Source organism: Bombyx mandarina, chromosome 06 (genome assembly GCF_030267445.1).
Source record: "Bombyx mandarina strain Sakado chromosome 06, ASM3026744v2".
In the NCBI taxonomy this organism is placed as follows: Eukaryota; Metazoa; Arthropoda; class Insecta; order Lepidoptera; family Bombycidae; genus Bombyx; species Bombyx mandarina.
The window spans coordinates 2,598,967-2,608,804 of NC_143213.1; the positions used below are offsets into that span (position 1 = coordinate 2,598,967).

Below are 9,838 nucleotides of genomic sequence, written 5' to 3' on the forward strand. Positions count from 1 at the left end.
GATAAATGACATCTACAACGTAAATGCCGCTACCCACCTTGAGATATCAGTTCTAAGGCCTCAGTATAGTTACAACGGCTGCCCCACCCTTCAAACCGAAACGCATTACTGCTTCTCGGCAGAAATAGACAGGGTGGTGGTACCTATCCGTGCGGACTCACAAGACGTCCTACAACCAGTAAATTACTAACGAAGGATACTTAAGTGTACGTCTATTCTTACTATAATTAATTTAATTGTATTGTGTTCAGTGGTATGGGCGTGCAAATGTATCATACAGACGGCGAGGGTCCGTCGATATTTTCCTAGCCCCAGTCTAAGGGCTTAAGTCAGATTCTCTTCCATCGCATCCAATATTAATTAAGTAACAATGTTCTAGACATCGACTGCTGAGTCGGCTCGGCGTGTGCCTGCTGGCGCCGTCGGCGTCAGCGACTCGCGCGTACAAGGCTACCAGTGCCGAGGTGTTCGGTTCGAAGCCGGGCGAGGACGATGGAGGGACCGCTCCTCCCACCCCCGACCAGCTGCCCAAACTCGCGGTCAGATTGTATCCCAAATACGAGAAGTTTTTTGATATAGAACTGGACATGGTGACAAATGTGTCGGTCTGATGTGGACAAGAGATAACCGGCTGATTCTCCGGAGGATCCATCGGGTCTCCGCAGAGGAGCAGCATTTGTGATGCCCTTGGAATTTCAATTTTAAGGTCGACTCTGGTGGTCCCCTGTATAGTCACGCCAACACACACAACTAGCTTAATGTATGTCTTACTTTTCGCAAAAAATCTCGAGAATATATACTTGAAAAAAAAAGGCCTGATTAGTTAATAAAAATAGTCGTTCTAATAGTACGTAAAAATGTTTGTGTTTTTTTGTTCGATGTGAACTTGTTGATTGAAACTTTCACTCCGTGAGGGGAGGGGTTCGGATATAGCACCATCTCTTCTTCAACTACCAAATTCTGAGTGTAGGTTTCTTTGAATATTGTACCTCATTCTCTTCGGTCTCTTGTCTTTCACGTCCAGTCCCTACCAGCCACTTCGATCAGGCACGACGGCATATGTGGAAGGTACCATGACCATAAGACAAACGTGTGCTCTTCCTATAGGTTTAACTACGTTCTGAGACAATCACACTATGATCAGGTTTCTTTGTAATGTAATATCGCGCATCAGGATTTAGAATCGACTACCAATTTGAGATGTGTGAGATGCGATATTGAACTACATACAGTTTGTTGTAAAATGTAGCGTATTGAAATCAGCGTAGATCAATATAGATCAAGTTAAGATGATTAAATAGATATAAAAAAATATATCTGAGTATGTTTAAATAGTTAAAATAGAACAAATATAAATAAAAAACAATACGTCTTTGGATCATAATTTTGTAAATATAATCTCCATCTACTTAGTATAAGAAGGCTAAGAACTCTATAATCTTTATGTGACATTAAAAATAGTTTTGTATGTAAAGTTTTAGCTCTGTTAAAAGCGTAAGAATCCTAGAGGACTTTTAACGGATAGTAAAACAGAATGTAAGGTACAGCATGCACATATTGGGACAGGTTTAATAAAAAATTTTAACTTTAAATTACTTATAAGTACTTACTAAGTACTACTAAGTAAGTACTACTAAGTAATTACTTATACTTTAAAGAAATGCTGTGATGTACTATGTGTTTAAGTGGACTTAATCATAAATTAGGGAGTAATTAAAGAAATATATGTTTCGACTTCCAATGTATCCACACAAATTTAATGCTGCCATGCATAAATAACGGCCTAGATTGGTGTTGCCGGTATATAAAACGATAAATTTTCTACCAAATAATAGAAATTTTTTATTTTTACTTTTTATGACGCCAGCGAAATGTGTTTTATGTTACATATTATGTATGAAATGAAAACTAGTCTATTCGAAAAATGCTCAATATTTTTTTTTACTTAGGTACATATTAGTTTAATGTTTAATTCGTAAAACTGAAGATATTAAATGTAAAGAGTATGTATAATGAAAATATTCGAGTCTCTTGTGTATTGTGTATTGGACTCCCCATATTTCATACGTAATATTATTATTTTTTTCATTCTTGCCACATTCATTTTCTCTAATAACTCGATACTGACTTTGGCGGGAACGCGAGGAGTGAGCTGTTGTGTGATTTGTTTTATTTTTGTCTATTTAGTGTTTCTTCAGGTTTAAATGTGTAATAACGGTGGTTTATTAACTGTTTAATATCTGTGAAAGTGCACAAATGTGGGAAAATGAAACAAAGCGGCTGAACGTAAGTTCTCGGGATCTTCCAAAAGTCCACTGAAAAAATCTCAGTAAATCACCTCAATTTTACTGAGATTATATTTCATCCCATATTATCTCATCTCATTTCATTTAATTTCGTCTCAGTTGATTAATGTCCCATATTCATAAAATTCATTTCATTTCTCTTCATATTTTTTCATAAAAATAAGAAAATAAATTAAAATACGACATGACCTAAAGGTCTTGGTTTCCAGGTCATAAAAACCCTTAAAAATAATGTTTGATATTTATTCTATTTAGTATTGTACATTGTATATTAGTTCTAGAAACGTCGTCAACTTGGAGATGTGGTTTATGCGTGCACATTAAATTTACAAAACGATTCATTTATACATAAATAAATAAATATTAAATTGTCACCTGAAAGGATCAAGATTAGTCGTGCACCAATCACAAGTAAATTGTTTCGTATTGTATTAAGAAAATAATTAAAAGCTATTAGGGAAAATGTCTTTTGTGTTTAATTAAGAAATGCTCGACGAATATGGTGATTTTTAATTTGTGTTTTTTTTAATGAATAAAACATATTTTATATACACGTTTTTTCATTTTAATAATAAATAAATGATTCTAATTAACATTTTAACCTAAGTAATACTTTTTCTTTATTAACGCTAATTGACGTTAAAGCATTAGCATTAAAGTGTTTTTAACATGAAAATAATAGAACGGATATATAATTAGTCACAATTAATTAATTATAAAACAATTTTCACATTCAATGCGTTCTCGAAATTTCGGTGTGCTTAAAATACCGCCATCGACAGGTAGACTGACACAGCGGGATGCTAGAAGCAGACTAATCAATCCGCCCTGTGCTTAGTCCATTTTAAGAGTTACCACTGGGACTCTATGACTCGCCCCGACAAAGTAGCCCACTGAGTTTCTCGCCGGATCTTCTCAGTGGGTCGCGTTTCCGATTCGGTGATAGATTCTGCGAAGCACGGCTCTTGCTAGGGCCAATGTTAGCAACAGATCCTGTTTGAGCCCCGTGAGCTCTTCTACATACAAAAGAGAAATTGAAATAGCCTCTCAAGACTTTCAGCATAGGTAGGGAAAAACACAAAACCGACAAAGATCGCGCTTATCCCAGAACACCTTAAAACCGCCTTGTTTTTTTAATACACCTTTAACTAGTTTATCAAATCGTGAGAATTCGTTAAACAATCATGTTTGAAATGCAGATAGACGAGAGTTTAAAACGTAAATGATTTCACATGATATGCCAAAAATACAAATGTTATTTGTTTTTTGTTTTCTCTAATAAATTGAATAAGCGAACATATATGTTTGGCAGATATGGTATATTAAATAATACATCAAACTTTTATTTTCGTGAAGACAACGGACAGAAGTGGAATATTTACTTGACGCACTAAATCAGTTCGATTTCTGCCGGGTATCTATAATTTTTTTTTTTTATGATTGTAGTATTGCTGTTGGCCCGGAGGCCTTTCCAGTTTCATCAGGACAGGTGGGCGAGCAAAGGCACAGCCAGGAGGGGTGGGATTTCCTAACAGCTGCCCGAGCGCCTCCGAAGGAGACCTAACAACTCAAGAGCAACTGCTTCGCGAATGAATCTACTACCGGATCGGAATCGCGACCCACTGAGAAGATCCGGCTATAAACTCAGCGGGCTGATGCATAGGTTAGGTTGCACGTCGATCTCTTTGTCGAGTTCGACGAGTACGGTTACCGGGGAGCCGGGCATCTATTAGCTTCGGGTGCAAAAACGTTACTCCGACAATTGTTCTTAATATCTGTTGTACTCGTCTAAACAAAAAGCATTTATCCTATCAACAAACAACCAATTAGTATTACGGATCAGGGCTGCCCAAATGACAACTCTCGTCTCACATCTTTGCGGCTCGCGGAATGTATTCCAAAGCCGTAAAACAATTAAATTTATAAAATACATGTGTATAAAATACATATAGAGTTTAACTATTAATGGGAAATATCCGTAGGTTTTGTGTCCATTAAAATTTATTATACAGAACCAGTCAGTTCATGTTGTAATTTTTCTGACCGTAAACGTCTCTAATTTGGACAGCCCTGCTATGTATGTACATGCTATTTTACGTAACAAAATAGGAACTAGATTATCTAAATTGTTGTTTTGTTCTATGCTCAATTCTCATTCATCACATGTTTGATGTTCAACTCTATCTTCGACACGTGCCTATCCATCTGACACGCTTATCACCCTGAAATCTATCTCGGACGTGACTATCTTAAGATAGGAAAAACTTAAGTTTTAATGTTTTCAGCGACTGCGTCGTTACTATCCAAGTTTTATGGGCTGTAAAGTTTACACTTGAATCTTATCTGGCCCCCCGGTAATCTCAACTGAACCTGCTTTCAAAACTTCAAAATTCAACGTTGAAATCTTCAAGGATGAATAAAATTTTGCATGAAGAGAAGCGCTATTTGATTAGACACGAGTTTAAATTACCTTTTCATCCGCTAACCGGCATTAGCAAAGATTTAAATCGCATATTTGATTCTGCACTTGACTTCTGCATTCTTGTTAACTATGAGAGTTTTAATTGAATTAATCGAAATTCATAGATAATTTAAAATATTTAGTTCGATTTTAACCTAGAAGAATACATAGAAGGATTCTTTGTTTGTTTATCGCATTCGTAACTAAATAATACGTCCGATTTTGACGAAACTTTTTTACATTTTTTTTTTGTGTTTTGTAAAATATGTCGAGATATTTCTAAAAATACAGATAATTTAACACCGCAGTTTTATTATTTTGACCAAAAACATACAGAGCATTTTTATGACATAATTACGTAAACCAAATTAAATAATAACTTATGTACATATAGGTAATTCTAATCTAAGTACATTTCTTGAAATATTTCGTATTTTACGATCGGCTACCTACTTAGCAATATTATTTTCTACAAATCGCACCATAATGTACAGAATTGTTTTTTTTATATATGATTTAGCGTGGCTGCAACCTTTTCCCGTGATAGTGAGCCATAAGACTAAGTACAGCTGATGTAGTGGCCACGATACTAGCCTGCTGAGCGCTTAGTTTCCCGCCCCACAGCCACCCAGCCGGCAGCCAGCTCACGGCATGAACTACATCCAGTACAAGCTTAGTTGTAGCCAGAGAAGCTTGTGTAAAGCGCGCCGGTGCACATTTGGGCGGTTCAGAGGACTTCAGGAGCTGGGAGCTGGCTTGAAGACCACGGATCGATCTGTGGATCGATGATGAATATTTTTATAGTCGGATTTTTAATTAGACGAAGCCAGCTGACAGTAGCTAATGTCACTTTGTAAAATAATGTTGCTATATTTAAAGTAATAGTGATGCGTTCAGTTCTCGTTCAATCACATAAATGAACAATGAGTGTGAAGAGTTAATCATTAATTTCAAACTATAAAAGAATATTATTTATATTTTACAATAAAATTGTATTAAAGTGATCCAATATAATAATATGTTACTAGTAGTATGTAACTACAATCAGTTTTTTTATTTTCATTACCTATGTACCTATAATTGTTATATTTTATACATCTATAGTTTCAAATATATGATGCATTGGAAATAGGACAGTCTTACAAGCTTCCTCGCAATGTTTTTCTTAATGTTTAAAACACTCGGTATTCAGTACAGGTAGATACCATAGGAACATAATGTTTCGTCGAAAACTCGTTGGTATGTACAAAGCACGGCTAAAATTCGAACCCCGTGCCCGATATCGGCAGTTCGGCACACTAACTATTCACTAGACAATCGAGGCAATTTCATTAATTCAGGAGTTTTTTCAATCGTTCACTTTGTCACAACACTATTTTTATTTCATCAAAAACTGACAACACAGTAAACGTCAGTTTACTTCATCTAATAAAAAATCCGACTATAGTGAAATTTTATAGTGTTAAAATGAAAGTTGAAATCTCCACATCACTAGAATGGTGGTGTTTGTTTCTGTGGTTTGACCTCTATAATATTGTATCCGATCATTTGCAATTCTAGAAAAAAATATTTTATCTAAAGTACAACAAATTTGAAAATTTCTGATTTGATTAAATTCTCATTGAAACACTGGGCAGAAGTAGGTATAGAGAACACGTATTATTATGGTATTAAGTAGCCGCTAGCAACCTTGAAGCTTGAAATCATATTCCAAAAGCGTCGGTTCGCCATAAAAAACAATACCACAGTTGGTGCCACAATACCAACATTAAAAGAAAATTCCTGTAGTCGTCGACTAGTACAGGAATTAGTGTCTTGGTAAATTATAACCCTGTCCCAGATGACGGAACATAACATGTGCTTTCGGATCCTCTCAATGCACTCTCGGTCCACTCCAAGTATCGATCACCTAATTTTATTAACGCAACCCACTAAATTTCTCGTTAAATAATCTCCGTCGGTCGCGATTTCGATCCGGGTGGTAGATTCAGAAATACACTGCTCTTGCTAGGACAGATGTGAGTAAATTCTTTCAGGCTGGGCCCCGTGAGCTCGCCCATCAGTCAGAATAGCCCTGAAGCTACTGGCTACTAGGCAAAAGAAAAACCAGCCTTCCGATTACTATTATCACTAACCTGATGAGCCCCACGAACGCAGACAATGACCAGAAAAGCTTATGCGCTGTCTTCACTTTAAAGTCAAAGTCCGGCGACACAACCAGTACGCCTGTGTCGATTAACCAGACAATCTTCTCGCACTGTAGGTATGTTAGCGTGAAAGCGTTGTTCGCCACACCGAGGCTACCCCAAAACGAACCATCCTAAAACGAAATAAGGTTTAAGATTCATTGAAATAAAGCAACAAACACTCCAAATTGAACGGCCTAAACTAATTTAAATTAATTTTCACTCGAACGGTGAGTAACGGAACGTAGCTAAATAAGTATAGAGGCATTTTTTTATTTCTTAACAAAAATTCAGATCAAAATGAGAATAATAGTACTCAGAAAATAGTATACAGACCAAACACCGTGAAGTAAATAATTAAAATACAGTAATCCCCCCTATTACATGGTAGATTGGTTCCGTGTTATAGGAAACGCGTTGTTGTATTCGCTGGGTGAGCTCATGGGGCTCTAACCTGAGGATTTTGCTAACACTGGCCCTAGCAAGAGCAGTGTTTCGCGCAATCTACCACCGGATCGGAAACGCGACCCATTGAAAAGATTCAACGAGAAACTCAGTGGGCTAGGGTACCAGCGACTGACGTACAAATTCCTTTAAAATATACATCTATACTAATATTATAAAGAGAAAAGATTTGTTTGTTTGTTTGTTTCGAATAGGCTCCGAAACTACTGGACCGATTTGAAAAATTCTTTTTCCATTAGAAGCCGACATTGTTCCTGATGAACATAGGCTACTTTTTTTTTATTTTATTTTTTTTGTTTCATGTGTTTTAATGTTTCCGAAGCGAAGCGAGGGCGGGTCACTAGTATTATTATATAGATAATAAACGCTTAGACAAAGAGCACACAATCATCATACTTATTGTTCTTTTTTTTATTGCCCTTGTAGGCAGCCGAGCATAGGGCCCACCTGATGGTGAGTGGACACCGTCACCCGTGGACTTCAGCAATGCCAGGGGCAAAGACAAACCGTTGCCTACCGTTAAATACTCTCCACAAGCCTCGTTTCAAGAAGGACATGTCATAGCGCTCGGGAAACACCATAGAGGGAAGCTCATCCAAAGCCGGATGCTACGTGGCAAAAAAAATCTCTGGAAACGCATTGTGGATGAACGCAGTGGCTCCAGGTAGTATGGATGAACTTGATTCCGGTGGCGGGCAGTGCGATGGTAAAACCGAGATGATAATATCAACGAGATGATGGTATCTATTATCTATGTTTAACTATTACCTGTTTACCAAGTCCATAAGCTAGTGCCAGTTTGAGTGCAGCCGCGTCATCGAATAGTCGCAAGGTGGCGCGGGCCGCAGCAATGCGCGCGCTGGCAGTTAAAATGTCTTTTCGTTTGGCCGTTGATCCCCATAGCTTCAGTACGTAGCTTGTTAAGGATACGATCTGTATTGATAACGAACAAAAAAAAATTTTTTTTTATTTTTCTCTACCTATGCTGATAGCCTTGAGAGGCTATTTCAGCTTCACCCTAACGTGTAGGTGAGCTCACGGGGCTCAAACCGAAGTATTGCTAGCATTCGCCCTAGCAAGAGCAGTGCTTCGCAGAATCTACTACCGGATCGGAAACGCGATCCACTGAGAAAATCCGGCGAGAAACTCAGTGAGCTGTGTCTGTGGGTTAATTCGCTCGTCGAGCCGGTGACCGGCATATTCACAATTGAGCTATGGAATATGCAATTTTTTTAAAAACAAGGTATACAAATGTACAATGTGCAATATACAAATGTATTTGCAGATTTTTTTTGATACATACAATAAAAGTTGATTAGGATGCCTATCTAACATTTGCGAAGATGATTTAAATCAATAGCGCAAAAACAGAATAGGTACTTCAGGTAAGTACTTAATGTAAACCTCAACTGATACAGAACTTGCCGAATTCCTCGAAATACCATAAGCATTCTAAAATAAGTACCTTATCACGATTCGAATGGGACTGCAAAAGATCACAGATTTCGTCGACAACTTCCATAGTTATTGCGCGAGTACTTATTTGACGAATTTAATATTGACAGACAGGACAGTTCACTTCCTGATACCCATTGCCTACTGCCATTTCCGAGACAAAATATTCAAGTTTATCTTCTATTATAGATATCATATCTGGGTAAACATAATTCACATTGTTTCATCCTTGGGATTACTACGTAGGTAACCTTATCTTCAATTGTTATGCAATGATAAATCCATATCTAATGATATAGTTTTTGAAGATTATATTTCCTTACTTTTCTCTTTTACTTGTGATTCGAATCTATATGAACTTGTTAAGAAGGCCATTTTAAGTTTGCAGGTGATAGTAATAGCTCACGCGCGAAGGTTTAGTGCAGAAATTGTTAAAGAATTACCCCGTCATTGCTATTTAAGAAGCAATGACGAAGATCTCACACCAAGCGGGTGAATTTGCTCGGTAGATTAACGACCCGAATGATCTTGTTCCGAACTTTTGTGCTCGGTAATTTCATTGTCGAGTTTCAGGCATCTGTCAGATATCTTGTGTTCTATGATAGACCCGACACACTCTGGTCGGTAGATAAGTAGGCTAAACTTTCCTTTATAGTCACTTTTTTTTTTGTAGATAGTACCCACTCACAAGTAGAAGGCTTTTTGCAAAATTTCAAGTTGCGTAAACTCACAGCTTACGAGATATAATGGTTTAAAGTTTCCATACAAATTGGAAAAATCGTCAAGGTAGACGTCAAAGTTGACACGTTCACGTTCCATTCACGGTATACGTGTATTTTATTAAATTTTATGTCATGTTTTTTACCGTGCTTCGGCGCGCAAGGGCGGAAGAGCTGCTCTTCCCGCAGCGCCGGAGATAAGGCGCCTTCAAACTTAAATGATTTAAGATTTTAAGATGAATTAAA

At 37.2% G+C, this 9,838-nt stretch overlaps 2 protein-coding genes across 3 annotated transcripts in view; one reads left to right on the plus strand and one right to left on the minus strand.

The window, feature by feature from the left end:
* Positions 1 to 2,857, plus strand: part of LOC114239878 (uncharacterized) — a 48,535-nt gene extending 45,678 nt beyond the window's left edge. For both annotated transcript variants that reach the window (XM_089728024.1, XM_089728025.1), the window contains one exon: positions 380 to 2,857. In XM_089728024.1, the coding sequence (XP_089584150.1) occupies positions 380 to 611 (232 nt within the window). In that variant the 3' untranslated portion in view covers positions 612 to 2,857. The remainder of the gene's footprint in view (positions 1 to 379) is intronic.
* LOC114240014 (peroxisomal membrane protein 11C) lies at positions 2,805 to 9,267 on the minus strand. Its single transcript, XM_028170470.2, has 4 exons — positions 8,884 to 9,267; positions 8,187 to 8,351; positions 6,903 to 7,087; positions 2,805 to 5,542 (listed from the first exon to the last, which is right to left on the minus strand). Exons 1-4 carry the CDS (start codon positions 8,938 to 8,940, stop codon positions 5,284 to 5,286), a joined length of 666 nt encoding a protein of 221 aa, XP_028026271.2. The 5' UTR covers positions 8,941 to 9,267; the 3' UTR covers positions 2,805 to 5,283.
* Positions 9,268 to 9,838: the final 571 nt, after the last annotated feature.